General features: G+C 42.2%; 2 protein-coding genes across 7 annotated transcripts in view; one reads left to right on the top strand and one right to left on the bottom strand.

Moving 5' to 3' along the window:
• Positions 1–24,501, top strand: part of LOC111874641 (E3 ubiquitin-protein ligase RNF19B) — a 137,496-nt gene that overhangs the window by 108,997 nt on the left and 3,998 nt on the right. For all 6 annotated transcript variants that reach the window (XM_023870299.1, XM_023870297.1, XM_023870301.2 and 3 more), the window contains 2 exons: positions 22,480–22,675; positions 23,629–23,824. In XM_023870299.1, the coding sequence (XP_023726067.1) occupies positions 22,480–22,675; positions 23,629–23,824 (392 nt within the window). The remainder of the gene's footprint in view (positions 1–22,479; positions 22,676–23,628; positions 23,825–24,501) is intronic.
• LOC111874642 lies at positions 7,911–18,531 on the bottom strand. Its single transcript, XM_023870302.2, has 4 exons — positions 18,411–18,531; positions 17,428–17,840; positions 10,846–11,121; positions 7,911–10,034 (listed from the first exon to the last, which is right to left on the bottom strand). The coding sequence occupies exons 2-4, from the start codon at positions 17,803–17,805 to the stop codon at positions 9,369–9,371; spliced, it is 1,320 nt and encodes a 439-aa protein (XP_023726070.1). The 5' UTR covers positions 17,806–17,840; positions 18,411–18,531; the 3' UTR covers positions 7,911–9,368.

The following is a 24,501-nucleotide window of genomic DNA, read 5'->3' as shown; positions in this document are numbered from 1 at the left end:
TTTCTCCCTGTTTACATTGTGATAGGTGGCTGTGAAATCCATGAGAAATTGAAATGTGCTAACTCCATAGTCCAGTGTTAATGTTTTTCCCAAATCTGTCTCACTGACTGTATCTGATCTACTGTTGATTTACCTACCTGGAAGCCACATGAACAGTTACCTACTATTTTCTGGTGTGCTTTGAATTTTATTTCATTTAAATTAAGTGAACTACAGCGTGTGCTATTTTGATGCTCACCAGTTAGACCACAACTGTGACAGTTTGAATATGAAGTGTGCATTTGCATATGTAATGAATGGAAAACATGTAGATGTAGCTTCTCCCCCCCCCCTCTTTTCAGTTTATTTTTTTAACTGTTTTGTGTGTATGGACCTGTGATACCATAGTTATTATAGCAACTGGTTACGGGCTGGACAACAGTGATTGGCATTCAAGTCCCGGTAGGGTCACGAACTTTCTCTTCTCCAAGTCATCCACACTGGCTTGGGGGTCCACCAAACCAACTATCCAGTGGGTGGGGGGGGGGTGAAGCTGACCATGTACCTCCAACTAGTGTCTTTACATCCAGTCCCCCATACACCTTCATGGCATAGTGCTTATTTAGGTAGGCACATGGACAACTTTACCCTTACCTTTTATCTTTGTGTGGATAACATAGTACATATACTTGTATGACCACAATGCCAGCTGACTTGTAAATGAATGGGGTTGTGTTTAATTAGACTAATACATGCAGTCCAGTCTTACCCTTTTCACGAAAAAAGAAATTTAAAACTGAGTTAGGAACATAGACTGAGGGTGTTTAAGAACAGGGTGTTGAGGAGAATATTTGGACCGAAGAGAGATGAAGTGACAGGAGGTTGGAGGAAACTGCATAATGAGGAGCTTCATAACTTGTACTCTTCTCCAAATATAATTAGAATGATCAAGTCAAGGAGGATGAGGTGGGCAGGTCATGTAGCACGAATGGGGGTGATAAGGAATGCGTATAGGATATTGGTGGGAAAGCCAGAAGGAAAGAGACCACAGGGAAGACCAAGATGTAGGTGTGTGGACAATATTGGAATGGATCTTAGAGAGAGAGAGAGAGGATGTACTGGTATGGCTTGGATAGATCTGGCTCAGGATAGGGACCAGTGGAGGGCTCTTGTGAACATGGTAATGAACCTTCAGGTTCCATAAAATGCTGTGAAATTCTGGAGTAGCTGCAGAATTGGCGGCTCCTCCAGAAGGGCTCAGCTCCATGAGTAAGTAAGTAAGTTAACAACTGTGTATGGATTGCAAGATTTTCATAAGGCTCAAGGAGTTCTTTTCCTATTGTATTTTCACCTCAAAAATAATCCTCCCAGACTTGTTCAGAAGCAGTGCACCTATTGAAAATTCTTATGACTATACCAGTGACACAAAACCGCCAAACTTGAGAGATGTTTTCCTACACTGTACAGAAAAGTCTGTAGGACTGCAGTGAATTAAAGATGGCTAAATTAATTAGCCGTGCAGGCAGTGAATAAGGAACTTCCATGGACTTGTCCTGGCTTCACCAGCTGGTCTACGCATAAATTTGCACAGCTGAAGAGCAGGCGAATGGACTTTCTATACAAGTGAAGAGAGAGCGGCACATGTGGACTCCAGGGGTTGTGACAATTGCGCATGTGGACAGGAATGTATAGGAAATTGTACAAAAGTTTAGGAAAATATGTAGTGATTAGTACTGATAATAATCTGTTGTTTACCAGCACAGTATAATGCTAAGCAACAGTCATCAATGAAGAAATGAAGGGTAATCACAATTAGAGAAAGGTGTTAAAACACTGGGAGAAAAATGACATTCAGCCGGTCAGCAAAACAAAGTAACATATTTCCATCCGTTTATAGGAAATAGTTTGCTTCACGCCTTTAATAAGATCCATATTAATATTCATAAATATGATATGATGAAAGTTTTGTGGAAACCTATGATATAATATACAGGTTGTTAAAATGACATGAAGTTTGTAGTAGTAACATGGGTTTCGTTGGTTCTGACGCCCCTGATACTGACGTAACAATATTAAGCTGTACCAGAATTCGGCAGTTTTATATTACATTTTGTTGTAGAAGTGCTACACCAAAAAAATGAGGCACAAGCCACCACTGTCTGACGGTAGGCAGTTATTCATTTTCAGCATTGGAATCAGCCATGTGTAACATAAGCGCCGTTGAGATAGTGGGTCCCATGAAATGGATCGGCTATTTTTCATTCTCTGCAATAAATTGATCATTGTGTATCACAGGCGGCTTTTGAGATAAGGGAACTCTGAAATGATTGGTAATCCATTCTCTGCAGTAATTTTAGCCATATGACAGCGTTGACCCTTCCAGTAGTTTCCTGTTAATTTGCATGGAGTTCTTCATTCTATAGCACTATGTCTTCGCATTTGTTTCCAAACTGCGTATCATTTAAATTTCACAGGTGTGGCATCTCTCTCTCTCTCTTTTATATATATATATATATAAGGATATTGTAGATTCTCGGCTTAGAGCTTTCAGCTGATAGCGTGATTGCGAGCTATCATATGCCAGCATACCCTTCTGTCTCTGACTCGATTGAGAAGAATAATACTACTGTGTTTCATTTCGTGATGACACTTTGTCACACCCCGACCTGAAATCCTCTTCCGTGGATACAAGGAATATCAATGAGTTCAACCACATGCTCTTCTATGTAAGATTTGAGGCTCTCGGCAAAGAATGTGAAGATTGTCGTCTTAAAGGATGTGACGCCATGCCGTTTGGTAGAAAGGTACCAAGGTTTTGTTCCATCTTCATAGTACCCTGTAGATGGATGTTGCAGCTTCCTGCACTGCATCATGTCCCAGAAGACAAGTAGTCTCTCGCCTGCTTTTTTCCAAATGCCTTCTACCCTATTGCTTTCTCGATCTATCTTGCTCCTCGCTGGCAGCCTAGCTGTGCTGTATTGATCCGTCATACGCTCACCCTCTCATTCTGTGCGCAGAGATAGGTGAACAACTTGATGGTCCTACCTCAACAACCTTGCACAACTTCGAAAAATGTGTTATTTATTGATTGCTAACTTTAGAGCAGCACAAAGACCTACTGCCTTAATTACAGAATTGTTAAATATGGCCTACTATCCGTATATATAGGAGTCGGTATAGCGACTGGCTGCGGACTGGTCGACCTAGGAGTCGGATTTCGAGCCACGGTAGGGTCAAGAATGTTCTCTTCTCCATGTCGTCCACACCGGCTCTGGGCCCCACCCCAGCCTCCTATCCAATGGGTACTGTGGGTCTTTCCCCGGGGATAAAGCGGCCGGGGCTTAAAGCTGACCACTCACCAACAGCTAGTGCAGAGGTCAAGAGAATGTGGATTTATACTTACGTACGTGACAGTTATTTGTGTGGCTGTGGTTGGCTTTCTAAATAATGAGCGGTCATAATCTATTTTCGATACTCCAGAACGTATCTGAAATGAAGAGGGATTTAATTTCCCCCGTTAGACCGTCTGACTTGCAGTTTGAAATGAGTGACGGTAAATTCAGCAGCGCGCGAAAGGAAAAATGAGGTACAAAAGGGAATCGAGCTTGGGTCACTGAATAGGAAACAATCCAGATACCTGTAACTCACCAGTGGAATGAATGGGCTCTCTTGGACACAAGTTTTGCTTCGGCTTATGTGTAAAGGTGAAGACAACGTTTGCTCCAATGCTTAAGCACCGCGTAGTTCCATGCTCTCTTAACATCGACACCGGATGGAGGCGGATGATCAGTTTTAGGGTTTCGGTGGCTTTGCTTCGAGGGGGGAGCCCCTCAGCAGCCATTGAGTAGGAGGCTGAGTAAACCCCGGAATTAGTCAGGGCGTGGAGCGAAAGAAAAATCGAATCAGCGAATGTGTAATTTGGATTATGGTGTCCGATTTGCAGCAGTGAGAACATTCCACTGGAGGAACATTATCGTGCTGATGTTTTACAATTATTATGCTTGCTGTACTCTTTATGACTGCCCTTAGTTATATCAGGAAGCATAGTTCAGAAGTTTTCTTGAACACTCCAAGTAAATTCTGGTTTAATAGCATAAAGAATACCATAATCAGCTAATTAATTAATAAAGTAATTTTGTTATACCGTTCAGTTTAATATCTACAATTTCATATTTCATACTTTACTCGACTCAAGTACGAAGGTACAGTCAGTATAAAAAAAACCTTAGCCAACGATTCGCATGCGTTAAAGTGATTTTAATCGTACACCAGCGTATTTTTTTTCCTCGCTTAGTATGGGGTGGAGTCCGACTGAGTCCACTCGGCACGGCGGCCACTGATTGGCCTATTGTAGCCTGCCCCGGGTGATTATGATGATAGAGAATTTGGTGGAATGAAGATTGGCAGGGGAAACCGAAGTGCTCGGAGAAAACCCGCCCAGCGCCATTTTGTCCACCACAAATTCCACTTGAGCAGACCCGGGATCGAACCCAGGCCGCCGCGGTGGGAAGCCAGCGACTAACCGCTTTAGCTATGGCGCGGCCTGCACCAACATAAGTTGGGCTTTAAAATATAAAAGAGTGGTCATTCTATACAATGTAATTTATTAATAAATACGTGCGTACATATAAATACATATATACACAGACATTCATGCAGGGCGATTGGACGTTAAAAATTCATGGAATTACTCGTCGAGGTAAGCCGGTCCATATTCAAAAGGGGCTGTTGTGTGTTCCTTTATTTTTACTTTCTGCCATTTTCTTGCCTCATCTGTACCATTTTATAATATCTTTCCCCTCCCACAGTGCCCTCCTTTGGATTCTGAACACCTACCACCTCACCCCCACATTCACTATATCACCTTTATCGTGGGTCTGCCCCGTCTGTGTTCCAAACAGCAGTTCATCATGCACTTCCGCTTCTAGGGTTATGTACGGCTTAGCATTTGAGGCCCCATACATTATAAACTAATGCCTCGCCAGAAGGGTTCTTTCCTATCAATGGTTCTGGCCCACGGTTTCAGCGCCACTGAACTTTTGTGCCCCTGCGGTGAACTCTAGAGACAAAGGTTGAGTGGATCCTTCTTACTCCTCCTGTATGCAAGTCTAGGTGCGGAGTCCGGACTCACGTAATGCCCCGTTCCAGGCCTAGATGGCATAGACACTCCGACGGCCTTATGACAGTGGTTTGCCCATTCCGTTCTAACGTGTTACCACCGACAGGGAGCTGCGATGTAATCAACCGTAAATCCCCCTGAAGCGGTGCAGGCCCCTGTCGACTTTCTATATCCGTCAGCATGGCGTAGAGTGGGGATCCATGGGCCGTTATTCTCATAGTGGGAACTTAAGTGGCAGCTCGCACATGGTGTAGGACGCGCCTTTTTATCTTCTGGGATGTAATGCCGTGTAGTCGGGCAGAAGACCGCACATAATTTATGTCAAATTTAAGGTTTTCACAGCGGTGACTATGAAGGATGCCGTCTTCTAGGACATGGCGCCGTGTAATGTTTAAACCGACGTTTCGGAGGAACGTCAGTTTAGACAATATTTATACGGCGCCACATCCCAGAAGACGGCATTCTTCACACATACTTTGGTTTTTAATTTTCACATTTAATCATTGACACGACTTAGAGTTAGAATTTTGTCGAGAATCTAGTATGTTACTGCAGTGAAAGAATTTACATAGCATTATCAGCATTTCTCAGTAATACATACATGAATGTCCATTACTTTCACGACGTGTGTCCGTTTGTCCACGTGTAATAAGGCCACAGGACTGAACGGGTGCTAAACACTGAGAATCCTCACTGAAATATTTCGACGAAGCGAAACTTCGCGTGGATATGAAAATGCATATTTAAATATTTATGTTGTCAAATGTTGACAAGACATAATACAGACGCTGAGGTTCCATTGAGCCGAACATATTCGAAATGTACATTTCGTTCGTGCGACATGTTATCGTCGAGATTATGATCGTCACGTGCTAAATTTAGCCTCATGAAAACAAGCATGCAGCATGCACTTATTTGTAATGCACTGCGAGCGTCTGCGGCATTGTTATTAAAGTATATGGAGTGACTGGCGGAAATTGAGTACCACAGTAAAGTCCATATGCCGAGAAAGCCATCTCTGTCTAGAGGACCACAGCGTATTCTGCTTCGGATTCAGAATGTTAAGAGCCTGTCTGCTCTGATTTTCTAAACAGATAGTTTCAGTTAAATTTATGTTATCAATGTACCATGTCTGAAAATGGGTAGGAGAAAGAACGAACGCACATCCAGCACCAGCTCGTGTCCCGGCGGAAAAGTGGGTCAGCCTTTTCCCATAATTCCTAACGACATCGACAGCTAATCCGATTTCTCGGCCTCCGTCGTTTTCGTCTTCTCGAGATTGCCTCATATTTATAGGTTTTCATGCCCCATCCATTTCACTCCCCTGCCTTCCGATTTTGAATTGTCAGTAGTTTGCGTCTCGTATTGTTAGATCTTGTCATGTTTCCTTGTACGAGCAGGATTGTCACCCATCATAATGTCTCCATCTGGAAGACGAGCATTTTCTGTAGCGGTTTACTCCCATCGCCTAAAAATTTCAGTTACATATGTTTTTTGGCCCTTTTCTCTATAGTTGTAGCTTGAAGTGTTTAAAGAATATCGGTGCGTAAACTTGAAAATAAAGTTATCCCTGTAACAGGCCGTGAAGACCTATATGGTTATGAGACGTCGAGGTTCCCACATTTTATAGACAGTCGGCTCACAGGAGGCGGTGAGGTTTTCAGTCTTACCCGCCGACCGCCCTTTACCCCCAGGAAAGTTTCTGGTACACGTTTTTGTTAGACGCTGAGTCGACCATATTGCCACATTGCAGCTGGAAGGATTAGGTCAATTTAAAAGTCCAATGACCCAGTGACCTCATCGGGAGTACACCCCGCGACCTTCCAGCTTGTAGCATATTTCCTCAATCAGCTATGCTACCGCGTGCCCCCAAAACTTGAAAATGAATTTTAGGAAATCGCTGATTCTGAGTTCAAGTTAATTCGTGCAAGTATTCGTTTTCCGAACGTAAGGAAACTGTTACATGTTATTGGATTTGATTACACGATCCACACTCGGTTACGTTCATCTCTTCGCGGGAAAGTGTGTGTGTTTATAATACGCCATTAAACTGTTCGACAACATTGTGTATCACACCGATTATTTAACGTCCCATTTGTGAGTAATGGAGAATGTAGTGGAATGAGACCGAAGCTCAGAGCCTAGTGGATAGCACTCCTCCTTATTCGTGAGGTCGTGAAACTGAATCTGAGTCTTGAAATCGGCTATGCTGACAGCTCTTTTGTGGTTTTCCTCAGTCCATCCAGGCCGATGTCAAGATGGAATTTCAAATTAAGCAATAATCATGTAAGTTTTGAGGTTTTCCCGGCGATGAGTATGAAGAAAGTCGTCTTCTGGGTTTAGGCGCCATGTATTGGCCGACGTAGCTACTGCTCTCTGCATTCCAAGCCATTCAACTGCTCTGAAGATGGAGGCGATACGTTCCTCCGAAACGTCGGCCAAAACGAAGAATACACGGCGCCTAAACCCAGAAGACGACTTTCTTCATAAGCAGTAATCACTTCATTCCACATTCTTTCCAGTTCATTCATTGATCTCCGTACATTCGACACTGTATAGTTAGAAGCACTGACAGCGTTATTAATTAACCCGTAAATGAGTAACAAAGTAAGGGAATGAGCATCAGTGAGTGTGGAAGTGTGTGCAATAAATCCCCAATGAATTAGCGGGAGAAGTTTCATAGCTTGCATCATTGTAAAATGCTTTTATTTTGAAATTCTACTGCTAAAACAGTGAGATTGTTTTTGGTAGAGATTTCTGGGTTGCACTTTCCACTAGTGTTTGGGTTAGATCTGAACCTTGACGTTCTAAATGCAAATGCAGTGACTGATACTTAAGTGCATTCCAATGAAGATTGTTCAAATTCTGCAGCATTTTATTGCCGCTTACTTGATAATACTGAATCATTCTTTTATAATACCAAAATTATTCACCATTTCGCACAGTTTTATTTTTATGCATCTGTTCTGCTGTCATAGTGATCCTTGAATAAAATATAAATCCCAGAGAAGTATGTGTCAGTTTCTGTGCTATTTCTCTTTCTCTGTCTTTTAGTTTGATATATTTGCTAAATCACTTTCAACCAGAATTTGCATAACATGAAACTGTGTATCTTTTACGGTAATATGTTGGTGTTGGTGAATTTTAATGCCAAAAACATATTTCAGTTTAGGCCCTCATATGCAAATGGCCGCATAGTATTATGTATTAATGTTTTTAATAGAAACATTACACAAGATTCGTTAATGGAGAAAGCTACTGACAGGGATCGAAGGCAGAAGGGCATGTGGATACGGCTTGTCCCCAGGGTATTGTGTTTGCTGTGTATCAGGTGTAGGAAATTCCGAAAATAAGTCAGTTTATTGCTTGGCATATTCATATTGTTGAAAATGTGAAGTATTCCTATGTTTGTAGAGTTTGGTGCTGCCCTTATACTTACGAAGGTATTAACTGCAGCTGCCGGCTGTAGCAATGCATTTTTCTTATTAAAGCTGCAAATACGATCTTAGTTTTTATCGTAACAGATGCAGTAAATGTATGTCGTCAATATTAGGTCAATGTTCCTTCTTCATAAATAATAATAATATTCATCAGAAATCCATTTCTGCTCTTAATGTTTACAGTAGTATGATTACCTTGGCGTTGCTACTCGTAAACAGTAAGCGAACGTCATACTTTTCAAGGGTGGGAAGAGAAGATAGGTTGTGTGTGTGTATGTCTGTGCATATGGAAGTGAGTAACTTTGGCCTTGTAGGATAATTAATCTTCTAAGCAACTGATGTTTGGAGAGGAGCAACGCTCTTTTTTTATTATTTTGATATTAACTCATGATGAACTAATATTTCGGGAAATGAGTCCCTTCTATGTACGTATGTTTTAGATTGAAGTTGATTCAACTTATTTCCATGGCCTCTACATAATTGAGTCCATACTGTATTAAATTGTGCAGTTTTCATAGGATGAATTCGTAACTCTTATTCTTAAGCTGCAGTTACTGAACGGGCATTGAACAAGACTTAACCTTCTTAACGAAAGCTTTCGTCGTTTCAGAAACAGTTAACCGAAGAAGACAACGTCCTTTTACAGATGAGCAATTAGTTTTACGTGCATTGCATATATCATGAGTTCGCAGTACTCTGTGAGCAACTTTCCGATGTGCTTTGGTCAGATTTCGCACTGTGGTCGTATTTATGCACCCACTGTCTATATGGTGTCAGTCAAGATAAAAACTAAGCATGACGTTCTAAATTTGGCATCCAGTGAAAGCCTTTCAGAGTTTTCCTTGAGCAGCAGTCTTAATTATATCATAAGAAAGAACTCCATCTTTATGCAAGTCCTGCAGCACGTCCAAGAGCCGCTGCTCGGTAAGAGGATCTCCTAGAGCCACGTCCACAGAACCGATGCACAGAAGAAGAGCTAGAAGTTGTGAGCGTCGATAATCCTCTCCTAGAGCGACCCTACTATGACCCAGGTCTCCCTCCACATCCACCCCAAGCCTCACAGCAGAATCAGTCAGTGCCGCCCAGTAGCCGTCGAGAAGACTGGTAGTGTGGCGACGTCGGAGCTCGGTGGGCAGGGAACTTATCAGCAAAAGAGCCACGTCATTCGTTGGACGACTGTATGTAACCATCTGCCAGTCCAGCACAGCACACGAGCACAAGTCATCGTCGCGAAAGAGAAGATTATTGCACCAGAAATCCGTATGTGTTATTAGCGCCAACGGTTCTTCTGGAGCTAAGAGCGCGGCTATGAGTTCCTTCGTTTTGGGACGCAGTGTAAGAAGACATTCCAGGATATCTTCTAAGCCCGGGCGTTTCTCAAGGAAGCGTGCTAGCTGAGGCAGTCCACGCTCGACTAGTTGCTGATAGGAATCCGTGGCTTTCGCTGTTTGGAACAAGAATGGATACCTCTCTGCTAGAGGGCGGCCCTCTTTCACCTGAAAATATGAAAGAATAAATAAATATCAGGATAGCTTTACATCATATTTGCAGAGAAAGTGTTGCTAATTGACGCGACAGGCAACAGACTATAAGGAGAATTCATTCACGATCATCAAATGGTTTGGTAATATTTAACGTTTATATCGAAGATAAAGCTCTATCCCTTTAACAGCCCATGAAGGCTCATGGGGTTGTGAGACGTCGAGGATGCCACATTTTCTAGACAGTCGGCTCACAGATGGTGGTGAGGTTGTCAACCTTACGCGCCAGGAGCCCTTTACCCCCCTCCCCCAGGAAGATTCCTGGTATTCATTTCTTAGAGGTTTAGTCGACCCCAGGGCCATAGTGCGGCTGGAAATATTAGGTCAATTGAAAAATCCAGTGATCTAATTGGAATTCGAACCCACGACCTTCCGGCTTGTAGCATAGTGCCTCAACCAACTACAGTACCACATACCACAAGCCGGAAGGTCGCGGGTTCGATTCTGGATGAGGTCATTTTTTCATTTAATTTTTCAATTAACCTAATCCTTCCAGCCGCACAATGGCACTGGGGTCGACTCAGTTTCCAACTGAAATGAGTACCAGGAATCTTCCTGAAGGTAAAGGATGGCCGGTGCATAGAGCTGACAACCTCACCGCCATCTGTGACCCGACTGTGTAGAAAATGTGGGAGCCTCGACCTCTCACACCGCTGTGGGCCTTCACAGCATGTTACAGGGATAGCTTACCTTTTTTATATTATAAGGAATGTATAATACTTTGCGTTCTCGCTTTGGTATTATACTGTATGCTTTGTGATGGTACCTTCAGCGCCAGTGACAATGCGTGTAGACGTGCTACAGCCTCAAGCGCTGATTCTGCTTGTCTCAGAGTGAGACCTCGCGAGAAATCTGCTCCCTGGAAGCCTCTCGACTTAAGGTTCTCCAGCACTAGAACAGACTCAGTTGGCGTAGGACTAGAGTCGGGACTGTCCTTTCCCTGGGTGTAGCGAGCGTGGTAACAGCGCGGGATAGGTATCTCCAGAGGCGGTGTGTCTGCGGGAAGACAGCGTCTTTGGAACTGCTCCAACTCCGGTACCACCTTGCAACAAAATGTTTAGAATGCATCAGCAATTTATCGGCCATTGTACACAGAATACTGCTATTCAGTAACATATATCTCTGCAATATGAGAAAGTTAGTAATTCACGTTTATTCTTAGAGAAACCGCTGTATTTTTTAAATTCCGTAAATTAATCAAATAATATCCTTTAGAAAATCCATAGAAGAAACGGTGAACTTGAATTAGTCTGACAGCTCTTATATTTAATAACTCTCTGGTAACACGGTCCGAAGAGTCGTCGTCTGTTATGCTGAAATCTGCTCTTGGACACGATCCTGAGCCAGTTAAGATCATTTCATACATTGTGTTATTTCTGTACGATCAATTTTAATATTACCGTCCCTTCTACTTCGTCTTCCACTTCGTCAATTACCGATAGGTTTTCTCACCAGGATTCTGCGCGTACTTTTCGCCTTTCTATCCGAACAGCATATCCATTCCATCCTACTGTCACGTGACTTGTGTGGGCTTCTGTTCGAACCTCACTTTTAACACCAGTTGCCACGTGATTTCAGTGACTAGACGGGTTTTGGATTGATGGCCGGATTTATTTGACTCTGATACAATGCGTGACTACGCTCTACAGTTCACTGTTACTACTGTCCATAGTCACGTCTTCCCTGCCGTTGCTTGGTAGCGGCTTTCAACGGCGGACGTGCCCCTTCCTCTGGGTTCCCGAACTTTCTCCGGCCTCAACTACCAGCTTCTAATAGCAACAGCTCACAACGACTGAACCACAGCAGTTCTGTAGCTCACTAACGCGCAACCAACTGAACAGACTGCAGCAGCTAAATGGCTCTGCTCATAGCATCTCGTCACGTACCGCGTATAAAACAGCGTTCCTCTGTTGCAGCGCAGTTGTTGCCATGGAAACATGCTTGTTTGCAGGGCCATTGCTTAGCAACAGCTGTTGTATAGTAGCTTATTTCGCGGTCGTTGCCTAGCAGTGGGTCTGCATGTCACAATACCATCATAACCGTTTTGATTTTACTACAGTGACACTACTAACTGACCTTTATTAATCTTGAAGTTCTTCATTGATGGACAGAACTTGCCGTTTTTCTAAGTAACTTGTCTCACAACCAGAAAATCGAAAAGGAGCTGAACGCAGTCTTTAAAATGTCATTGCACCCACAGTTGGCTCGTGCCTTATCTTGGTACTAAAACAGTAGCTGTATATATATGTAGAGTGCCCTGAATTTATTTCCATGGTGAAGTCTGTAGGTAATGATGTACTAAAGGGGATGGACAAAAATATGGAAACACCCAACAAAAAACACATTACCGTGACTAATATGGTGTATGACAACCTCTGGCTTGCAGAACTGCTTGCAGTCTCCTTGGAATGGATAAATAAGAGGTCCTGTATGGTTTGCAAGGGAATCTTGTACCATTCTTCCTGAAAAACGTGGTTAAGTTCTGTTATCGATGATGGTTGTTGATAGCACGCACGCAGATTGCTCTCCAAAACAGACCACAAATGCTCAATAATACTGATATCTGGCGTTTGTGGGGGCCATGGCAGACGTGACACTTCATTTTCGTTCTCAGAAAACCTGTCTTGGACGATGTGAGCTGTGTGAACACGGGCATTGTCATCTTGGTAAATGGCATCACCATTGGGGAACAAAGTTTGCACCATGGGATGGATCTGGTCGCCCAAAATGGTCACATAGTCGTTGGCAGTGAAGTGACCTTGCAGGGTAATGATGGGTCCGACAGAATACCACGATATGGCTGCCCATACCATGATCGAACCCCAGCCATGTTTCGCTCTTGGCAGCAATCAATCTGGATCGTAAGCTTGGGATGGCGTTCTCCAGACGTAAACTCGGCCAGAAGTCGGAAACAGTGTGCAGGTGGACTCATCTGACCAAATGACCATCTTCCATTGCTCCATAGTCCAGATTTTATGACTTCGGCACCACACACTCTTCTTACTGGCATTTTGATCACTGATGAGTGGCTTTGGAATTGCAGCTCATCCAGAAATACCCTACTTGTGGAGTTCCCTTCATACTATTTTGGTGCTGACGGGGTTTGTGAGCGTGACATTCAGTTCTGCAGTCACTTTTGCAGATGTAGTCTTCTTACTTTTCGTCACAATCCTACGCAATGTTCGTCTGTCTCGATCACTCAACACACATTTCCGTCAACGCCGGTGTTTATCGGATGCGGTTTTCCCAGTCCTCCTGTGTGCGGTCATAATCTTGGATACTGTGCCTCGCGAAACACCAAAAACCTCGGCTACTTTGGTTACGGAAGCACCCACCATATGGGCCCCAACAATTTGCCCGCGTTCGAATTCTGTTAGCTCTGACATGATGCACTAAAAACTGCGGAGGTTGTACAGGTAGTGGCATTGGGCAGATACGACAGCGTCACCTACAGACGTCGCTAAAATAAACAATTCAATTCAGGCGTGCATTTCACGAGGTGTTTCCATATTTTTGTCCATCCCCTGTATGTTCGTATATCTTAAGGGGTAAACCTGAGTCTGCATTGTTAGGTTTGAATGTTCCATGTTCCTTTCGAAGTTAGCTCCCCATATATAGTTGCGAAGTACCGGGAATATATTGATGCCGGATGTTAAGGGATCCTTGTTTTCATTGTGGTATTATGAATGGCTACCGGTCTATACGCGAGTGATGAAGAGAGAAGACCCCTCCAGTAATTGTTCATAATTGGCATATTGGAAGTTAACAGTGACGAGGTCGAGCAAGCGTGCAATGAAAGGCGTGGTAGGCGCACTAGACGTGCTGCATAGACTACAAAATATAATATATCATTGTAATGCTGGATGTCCCGAAACTTAAGTGTATACGATTAACATTAAGTGATTGTTTTCCTTAAGTTTGTAAACGAACCTACGTAACATGAATTGCCTCGGATGGTAACATCTGGATGCTTTCCACCTATATCTAAAGTGCCTTCAAATCAGTGATACTTCAGTTCTGTCGCCGTATGTTCATTTGGCTCATCGAGTAACCGACTGTACGACCGGAATGCGAGAAAGTCGGCCTGAGCGTGAAGATAGGCGATTTGAGTTTTGTTATGTCTTAAGCTGCGGTACTGCCACAAAACAGTCAAAACAAAAAGAAACTCTTGGACCTGTAGTCCGTAAGCGAACTATACCGACCATGCGACCGTCGCTTATCGGCGAAGTTAGTGTCAACTTTTACGGATAGGTGTCACGTGGTTAGCCCAACGGATCCCCATGGCCGTTAATCTCGGTTTTCTAGACCGGAGCCGCTATTACCTTGAAATAGCTTCTTAGTTATCCTCACGAGGCTAAGTGGACCCCGTTGTAGAATCACTCCTTCTCAGACAATCTGGTAGCGCCGGGAACCGCACCCGTTACCTCTGGATCTGTAGGCAGGAACTCTGACCACTAGACCACATTGTCAAACATATTTATTATTTGTATGTCGTAATACGTCATTGCGAACCAGTTAATGCGGTTTCAGCTGATAAAGCCCCCCTGATTAATTGCATTGATTTCTAGTTATATGTGTGAAAGACTGGAATTGTAGTGGAACTGAGCACTGTTCGCATCCACGTTAGTGCGTAGAGATGAGAAAAAACTTGTCCCTACCGGGAATCGAACTCAGACCCATCGGCCGTCGAGCCCATAGCCGTTCTGTATACCGACTGCGCTATCCCAGCTCCCGAAATATGGAGGTAAATAGTTGAAATGAAAGCTGTGCGTCATGGATTATTGACAGAAAATCAGTACCATGTTGATCCGCTGTTAGAACCATCTTGTTCATCGACAGACCCTTAATTAATATCTCAGGCAGACCTGAGTGAACTTGTCCATGATCTGACTTTGTCAGAAGAAAGAGAAAGAAAATAATCTGAGCTTGGTCTTCTAGATTGAAAGGTTGGAATCTTCTAAGAAAGATATGTATCTGTCTGTTCTAGAAGCAATTTAGTTTGCTGTAGTAAGCTGGGGACTCTTTCATGGAAGTCTTCATTTAGAAACGTGATCGAAACAAGTGGAGCCTATTTATTCCTTGAAGCTGAGTTTCAAAAGTGTATTGGTTCATAATGGGATTAAATACCCTTAATTTCTAATAGTACATGCCGTTCGTGTAAAGGAATCATGTGACAATGCTCACTTTCTTGTGAAACATATCCAAAATAATAAGTATTCGTGGCATATCCGTGCAGAGTTCAAAGTAATCACACTTCTACCAGCTTTACGGCCGCACTGTATGAAATGTGTTGTCTCTTTTCTGAATGGGACAGTCGAACATGGGAAATCCATTGTCCTGAGAAACGATTGCCACTTTGACATGCACTGATTGCATGGAAAACAAATCTCACCAGTCAACCTCTTTTTAACTCAGAAAAAAAGCTTTCATGCTAGCATTACGTATACTACTAATTACAGCTTATTAAACTTGGTTTAATGAAAAATCTTGTTGAGGCTGTGAATTCAAGTGACAGTGGGTGTCTGTACTTCAGATATTATCATCAGTGAGGTCGAAAATAAAGTAAGGATATTTGTTGCTCCGAAAATTAGAGGTGTTATGAGGACATGGCATTGGATGTAACGTTAAATGAAGGTGAGAGTTTAGCTTTGAGAGCGTTAAAAGCAGTAGCAAAAAAATGTCGTGAACTTGCAGACAGAAATGAGTACAAGAATACCATCAAGTTTGTCCATTTTTTGATTAATAAATAATAATACACGACATGTTTCAGCCTCAGACGGTCATCTCTAAGGGATGGCCGATGTGAAAAGAAAATTTTGCATGATTTTACATGAATTATTGGAAATAGCTCTTATCTTAAAACATTCACAGTAATGTTAATGTTTTATGATCAGATCTGTTTGAAATGACTCATGTAAAAAAATTAATGATTCATGTAACCTTGTATGAAGTTGTCTGTCAGCATTGGACGCTCCTGAAGGTGGCTGTCTGAGGCTGAGACATGTTTGGATTCGTAATTATTTATTAGTTAAAAATTTTATGCGCTGTTGGGCATATTACTCCAACATAGATAATGTATTTGCTATAATGACTTCTACCAAATATAGACAGAAAATTATGAGTCACTTGTTGAAGAAGTTCGCAGTTCCAACAAAGGCATAGGATGCGAAATGTCACTAAAACGTGTTTGCGCGGCTCGCGTCAGCACCTTTTGCCAGCAAACATGGGCTCTGTTAGTGATGAGCAGGGAAAATACTCCCATCAAGAAACAACCTCGATGCAGAAGACCTAGAATAGGATTAATGGGGCCTGAGCATGTTGGTTGACCACTGCTCGTCGTTGGTAAAGGGATCCCCCCAGAAATGAAATACACGCGTAAATCATAAGTGTGTGTTCACTGTTCTCGTCTACTATTATACGAATGTTTATTTGATTTCGATTCACTCAAAATATGGGCTGATAGACAGCTTTTGGGGTCATTTCGAACTCAGCATTAAAAACACACTCATTTTTTGTACATTTCACAAAGAAATTCTCCCCCCCCCCTTTTCAGTGTTGCCAGCTTAGCTTGGATCTCATGTTAGTACTGCATTATGACAAAGCTGCATGGTGCGCATTTACCGTCACAATATGTTTCCCTTTCAAGCTCATTATTGGGCTCCCCGATACAGACAGTCTTTTGTTAAACGAAATCCTTGATTTCATTAAATTTGAATGGTTATGTTGTGTCACCGGAAGAACTCTCACTGAATCACATATTTTTTAAATAAAATCTGTGCTGTTATACTCTTAACGACATGTTCAGTTCTTTATTGTCATCGAGCTTTGCCCGTTACTGCTCATTTATGACGAAAATTAAACTGTTTTTGTAAAGCGTATTTTTTCACCTTCATTCATAATACAATTCACGTCTGTTATTGGGAGAGACTGAACATTTTGCACATATAACCTTTCCCCTGTTTACTTACAGTAGCCTAGGCCGCGCCATAGCTCAAGCGGTTAGTCGCTGGCTTCCCACCGCGGCGGCCCGGGATTTATGGTGAACAAAGTAGCACTGGGGCAGGTTTTTTCCGAGTACTTCGGTTTCCCCTGCCAATCTTCTTTCCACCAATTGCTGCACAGTCACCCTCACCTATCATCTGGGGCTGGTACAATAGGCCAGAAGTGGCCGCAGTACAAGGGACTTAGTCCCACCCCACTAGCAATAAAAAAAATACAGTAGCCTAACTAGACTGCTATATGTTACACATTTGTGAAACTCAGAGGGTGCAAATGAGGCAAAAATACAATAATATTAACAGATCGGAACGCCTACTCTTTTGAGAGTAGGTTTCCAGCACTTGCTCACCTGAGTGTAAAACTTGATCTCACGGAGATCAAACTGCGCCTCGGTGACGAAGTATCTGCTAAAAGGGTCATGCGGCAACAACTTGACGATGAGGCTGAGAGAACGTGTGTCGGGGGTCCCTGGGGAAACCTGATACTGGACCTTCACTGCCAGGATGTCGCTCAAAACACACTCCCCTGCGTCACAACCAGGCCCTACGGAGAATTCGCCTATGCTTACACGGAGTTCTGCACCACTTTCTTCGTCATCATCTCCGCCGCTGCAGCCTCCACTACTGTGATGGAGCTCTTGCTGGTGATATGATGCTAATATCGCCTCCAACCACTCGCTCGTCACTGGGGTCTCCCAATCGTAACTGTCCTCCTCGCTGTCCGACATCTTTCGAAACCTCGTGCTTCGGCCGATTAGTTAGCCTGATGGATGGTTTTTAAATAGTACATTATGGTGCAACAAGCTTTTCTTCATAGAACACTATTCACCAAATTTATTTTACATAAATACTAAGACATGCAGTGTTGGTTTAGTATGACTGTTTAAATGCCTCGTGTAGTCAGTATGTAAGTACTGAAATGTGCATTAACGATAAGCGAATTATTTATTTTATTGCAATGAACATTATGTTCTGCCAAATACGATTTTAAAGAGAGAAATAAAAATAAAAGTTAATATTTTTCCCGTGATAATTAAATGTTGCCGACCTCTAAAACAAATTAGTTTGATGTCAGCAGTTAAAGCAAACAAAATAAGCGGCTGTATTTAATTGGCAGGCAGTAGTTGCCATTGATAGTCAAATTGTCTGATTGGTAGGAAATGGATGAAGCGTTTGCGTGACTAAAGGAATATTACAGTCGTTCGTATTTATCAGTATCGATAGATATTAGCTTTTGTTCGAGTTAATGAAAGCTGTAGCTGTGCTTCCGCCGACGGCTACCGGACTGTTACTGACGGTTACTGAGTTCTGCAGTGAAAGTGGTAGGACATACCCGCTGTCATGCCACCGCGCTGTGGCGCGCCGGTCCAACCAACTCCCATCCTGCCGATGAGTTCCAATCAATAGCTGCTCGACCCTTGCCCGATCCTGACCTTCCGTCCATGTGCAGCTGGTTGTTATGCTTCGTATTGGGCATTTCAGTTACGATTCACCCTGCCAATTGAATTTAAGCTCAAATTATGATTACAGAATACAGTATCACGATTTAGAAATGGATCTAGCGTATTAGTTACGGGGATTTTCGACAACATGAAAATCCCTGATTCCACCCCTTGATCTCAGACGACACACAGAAATGTCAAAGCAGTTTTTTTGTAAACTGAGATCTAGGAACAGAATTACGTATAAATAGCAATATTGAATTGGGTGGGATCCTCTGAGGAACTCTTATAATTTCTGTACCCATTTGATTTTACAAATGATGTAACTTTAATCCAAGATCCCAACCCCCAAGATTTAATGGACTGAGTTGGCAGGCCTTGATTTGTCCTGACGATACGTTATCGACATTGAAATAACGAAGTAACTTCATGGAGCTGAGTCCTTCAGAAGCCGCCAATTCTATAGCTGCTCGAGAATTTCCCGGCAAGTTATGGAACTCGAAGGTTCATTACTGTGTTCACAAGAGCCCTTCACTGGTCCCTATCCTGTGCCAGATCAATCTAGGCCATACCACCCCATCTTATCTCTTTGGGATCCATTTTAATATTATCCACCCACCTACGTCTTGGTCTCGTTGGTGGTCTCTTTCCGTGTGGTTTTCCCACCAATATTCTACATGTATTACGCTTCTCCCCATTAAATGCTACATGCCCTGCCCATCTCGTCTTCCATGACATAATCATACTAATTATACTCGGAGAAGAATACAAGTTCTGAAACTCCTCATTATGCAGTTCTGTCCACCTCCCGTCACTCTTCAGTCCAGATATTCTCCTCAGCACCCTATTCCCAAACACCGTCAGTCTATGTTTCTCCCTCAATGTCAGATACTAAGTTTGACACCCATACATAACCACAGACAAAATTATAGTTTTGTATATTGTAATTTCGGTCCGTGCCATAGCTAAGTCGGTTAGGCGCCGGCTTCCCACCGCGGCGGCCCGGGTTCGAGCCCAGGTCAGGTCATGTGGGATTTGTGGTGGACAAATTGGCACTGGACAGGGTTTCTCCGAGTACTTCGGTTTCCCCTGCTAATTCTCATTCCACCGACTGCAGCTGATGCTATAGGCCAATTAGTGGACGACGTACCAAGTGGGCTCAGTCTTACCCCATCCCAAGAATCTAAAACAAATCTAATTTTAATGTTTTTAGACAGCAGACGAGAAGACAGAAAAGTTCTGGACTGAATGTACTGTCTCGTCATACTTTTATTTGTTATATCCAGAATCTGATGAATGCGTGACAATCACAGTGGCCGCGCGGTCTAAGGCATGAATTGTCTTCGCCCGCACGAACACTGGGGTCATGGGTTCGAATACCACTCGAGGAAAGGATGTTTATGCACATTTATTCTGTGTTTGCGTTGTCCTGTGCAAGGTAGCGGCCTTGCGACGGGCTGATCCGCCGTCTAAGGAGTCCTGCCGACTGTCTATAAGATTAAGAAGCAAGTGAAACGATCCCCTTCACGGATGACCTACGCTCCAGAGGGAGCAACAGGAATACGAATGAATGAATGAATGAATGAATTATTTGACGAATGCAAAAGAATCTGATCAATAGTTGATCCTTTACGTCGAAACCCACACTGACGGTCCCCATTAATTTCAACTGTATATTGACATAACCGTGAGAGAAGAATATTGGATAAAATTCCCTCCAAAACTGGAGGGCGTCTCCTCCATCCGCAAGCTGAGGACGCGCCATGCCGTGGTGACAAGGGTCCCACCTAACATGGGAATACGGCCTAAATTCTTGAATTAATTTAACTTCCCTAGTAACTTCTGTTTACCGAAATCAGAAACCTCAGAAATGTGGAATTAATTTCAATTTTATTTTGCCATCTTAAATGCAACTTAGTTGCACGCTGTAGCGTAGTTGTTTGAGGCAGTATGCTACAAGCCGGAAGGTCGCTGATTCGAGTCCCGATGAGGTCATTGGATTTTTTCAATTTACCTAAACCTTTCAGTCGCAATATGACCTTAGAGTCGACTCAGCCTGTAACAGAAATGAGTACCAGGAATTTACCTGTTAGGTAAATGGCGGGCAGTGCCATCTGTGATCCGATTGTCTAGGTGATCTGGAAGCCCCGACGTCCCACAGACGTATGGGACTTCACGACCTGCTACAAGGATTGCTTTATATAATATGTAGGAACTATGCTACCGTCAACACAACAAATATTTCAGTTATTATATATAGATATTTATTACTGCAATATGTTTCGGTCATACATGACCATCATCAGACAGAAATACGTATAGTTATTGAAGNTGATCCGATTGTCTAGGTGATCTGGAAGCCCCGACGTCCCACAGACGTATGGGACTTCACGACCTGCTACAAGGATTGCTTTATATAATATGTAGGAACTATGCTACCGTCAACACAACAAATATTTCAGTTATTATATATAGATATTTATTACTGCAATATGTTTCGGTCATACATGACCATCATCAGGCAGAAATACGTATAGTTATTGAAGTAGCGATACGGATCCTTATAGGTGCAACGCGTCGTATTAAATATTATCATAAAAACTTTGCCTCAGATTGGTATATAGTTAAAATAGCAAATGCATGATTAAAAAATAAAAAATAAATAAGGGTATGTCTGGGCGTAGACACCGAACGTGTGTACGCCCAGACAAGAAACATACGCCACATTGCGTGTTTCGTACACGATACATAGCGTGGGAATGCCATACCAAATACCCACATACCACCAAACCTGTACATCTTTGGGCCTCACATACCGGACTTATTACGTAGAATTTCGGTAACAAGACCTACACAACATACACGCCCAATTTCTACACTGTAGCAGGATATCCCCTTAAAATAAAATATTTTAGTTGACATACAGACCCCTAACCCACCTACATACAGAGGGGTTCAAAAAAATATACTGACTCTTTGATAGTCAGTATCTTTGGAACAAAATGACATGTAGTTACAATTCTTGTGGGGGGGGGGAGAGAGAGAGAGAGAGAGAGTCATTGTATGTACATAAATTTATCACATAATATTTTATATATTCTCATAATTCATGTTGCTGGCTGTGCAATTCCATGAATGCAGTGGATAATAAATATTCCTTACTTACTGTTTGAAAGTACAAGATTTCTTGGGTTGAAGGTCGTTTGTGAAGTTGGGAAATTTGGAGCTGTTTTAAAGATCTCTTTGAGGAGGTAACAGGCCATGAAGACCCATGGGATTGTAAGACGTAGAGGCTGCCACATTTTCTCTAGACATTCGGCTCACAGATGGCGGTAAGGTTGTCAGCCCTACACGCTGGCCGCCCTTAACCCCCAAGGAAGATTCCTGGTACTCTTTATTGTTAGAGGCTGAGCTAGAGTGCGGCTGGAAGGATTAGGTAAATTGAAAAAACCTGCCTCATCGGGACTCGAATCCGTGACCTTCCAGCTTGTAGCATAGTGCCTCAACCAACTACGCTACCACGTCCCCCCCCCCTCTTGTTGGAAGCAATGAATATATGTTATGTTTAATCTTAAAAAGAATAAATGTCTCTTACTTCTGGATAACCAGTCCTCAAATCTTGAGCCCCTTAGGTTCACATATACAGTCTTGTTTTTATTATATTTATACAAAATGTTGATTTCCCTATTTTTTTATACTTTCCTGTTGTACCTCAGTGATATATTCAGCCTAATATATGATTTAATGTATGACATTTGATTTGAAAATGTGCAAAGATCAGCATGCTTCAAACAGAGAACGTAAACGAACAAGTTTCCAGCATTGTGTACATTAACGGATAAGTGTTTGGATATTTAAAGGAAGATGTGATGTAACATTATTATAAATACTATATTACCTCCTTCCCGTCCCACCAGCTTATCCTTATGGAACCAATCTGACATTAATGTTTTGTTGCAGGTACTTGTTTCACCGGTACTTGCTGGTTTGGCTGTAGCCATGGGTGTCCCTATTCTCCTCTTTTTTGTCTATGGAGTTGTACCAGTATCTCTTTGTCGGTCAGGTGGTTGTGGAGTCATTACTTCAGGTTCAGGAGTTCGATTTGATTTTGATGATGAAAGTGATCTGTTAGGAGTTCTTGGTGCCAGAAATACTGGTAAGATTTGTTAGTCTTATATGTTGAAATAAATTCATTAGAAGTTATCATTTCAATTGAGGATTTATGCTCCCATTTATTTTTATATGCACCTTAATTTCTTTTTATTGTCCTTACGAGTTTAATACCATAANTATTATTATTATTATTATTATTATATTAAAGATAAGCAGCGACACACACAGAGAGAGCCTACACAGAACAATACCTGAACAGCGATAAAACAAAAAGTAGCCGCTGCAGCACTATAGACATAGGGCGTGTACCCCGAGAAAATTTTAATTTTTAAACATTTCGAAAAAGAAAAGAAGATTTATAGACATTTTATTTTGAATTTAAGTTTAAAAAAAAGTGCAAATTTTAGAAATCAGATTGACGCGTGTAGGTTAACAAAGATTTTATACGTACATACAATTGGAAAGACTGGTGATTTTAAATTTTAAACTATGGGCAGTGTAGCAGCTACGTAAGAATACACACCTGATGATGGCCATTTAGGGCCGAAACATGTAGTGTGGAGGAAGGGAAGAAGAAAGGACTACAATAAAATTGTTGCACTTAAGACGGATTTTGTCTCATATATATTGTGTTTTACAAGAANAAGAAGAAAGGACTACAATAAAATTGTTGCACTTAAGACGGATTTTCCAAGACAACTTTCTGAATTATTCCATAGGCAGATGTTTAGCTCCTTGCTGTGGCCACCTATACCCTTGTACCATTTGGTCAGGAATACGTGTATGTTGAATCTTGATAATGAAGGTACAACTTGAAGGTTGGAAATTGATTGTATATGCAAGCCTTCTGTTAATAAGACCTTTGTAATCAGGAAAGAAAATATTCGCAGTACTTATTTTTTGTTGAGTAAGAAGGTATGCCTCTACCAGTAAACTTAGTCATGTCAGTACTCCACATAATATGGAGGGATATTATAAAATAATTCTTTTACTTAGATGCAGTATCCATGGATGCTGTGAGTCATCGAGGAGGAAACCCATCCATTGGAGAGGTTTCCCTATCATTAGGCAGTGGTAGCCAATTGGAGAGACTTGGACGAGAGAATGATAGGGAATCAGCAAGCAATGTTGCTCTTGCCGGAGCAAGTATAGCTGGGAGCATTGCATCAAGTTTACTGCCAGGAGGACAGAGGTCAGTGTAAATGATTGGGCTATTATTAATGTATGCAGTAATTCCAGTCCCAGATATACATGTATATATCTTTATTGGCCAGAAAATTTACTGAACTCTTACAAATGTGAATAAACATTCCTGCTGATCCGTATTGCATTGTCTTATCTGATGAGTATTCCCTTGACCAAAAGAGAAGTGCTTGTTTCATATTCGTAATGTATTACAAGTTGTTATTGAATTCTGAACAATATATTATTAATCCTTTTATATTTTACATGGCTTTTATCTCATTGTCGATCAGCGCACATCTTACATGATGATGTAAATTCAGAAAGGGTTAACACTTCTCAGTTTCAATTGCATAACAAATTTGAAAACTGTGGTAACTTTCAAATATGTATTATCAAAATTCATGTGTGATGTCTGGAATGGGGTCCAATGAGCCTCGTGAGGATAATTGAGGAGCTACTTGAATAGAAAAGTAGCGGCTCCGGTATAGAAAACCGAAATTAACAGGCATGGTGATTTGTTGCGCTGACCACGCGACACCCTCTGTCCGCTAAAGTTGGCAGTAACTTCGCCAAGAAGCGGCGGTCGCTCGGTTGGTATAGATCGCTTGTAGACAAAAGCCATGGAGTTTTTTGTTTGTTTGTTGATGTGTGGTTCTATATAATACATTTAATTGACCCCTTCCA

Source organism: Cryptotermes secundus, unplaced genomic scaffold (genome assembly GCF_002891405.2).
Source record: "Cryptotermes secundus unplaced genomic scaffold, Csec_1.0 scaffold56, whole genome shotgun sequence".
NCBI classification, from domain to species: domain Eukaryota; kingdom Metazoa; phylum Arthropoda; class Insecta; order Blattodea; family Kalotermitidae; genus Cryptotermes; species Cryptotermes secundus.
This window is presented reverse-complemented; position numbering and strand designations above follow the sequence as displayed.

Coding starts and splice junctions, on each gene's coding strand:
- LOC111874642 (XM_023870302.2), bottom strand. CDS start 17,805: ATGTCGGACAGCGAGGAGGACAGTTACGATTGGGAGACCCCAGTGACG. Junction 11,122..17,427: donor AGATCAAGTTTTACACTCAG/GTGAGCAAGTGC, acceptor TTTTGTTGCAAG/GTGGTACCGGAGTTGGAGCA. Junction 10,035..10,845: donor CATTGTCACTGGCGCTGAAG/GTACCATCACAA, acceptor TCATATTTTCAG/GTGAAAGAGGGCCGCCCTCT.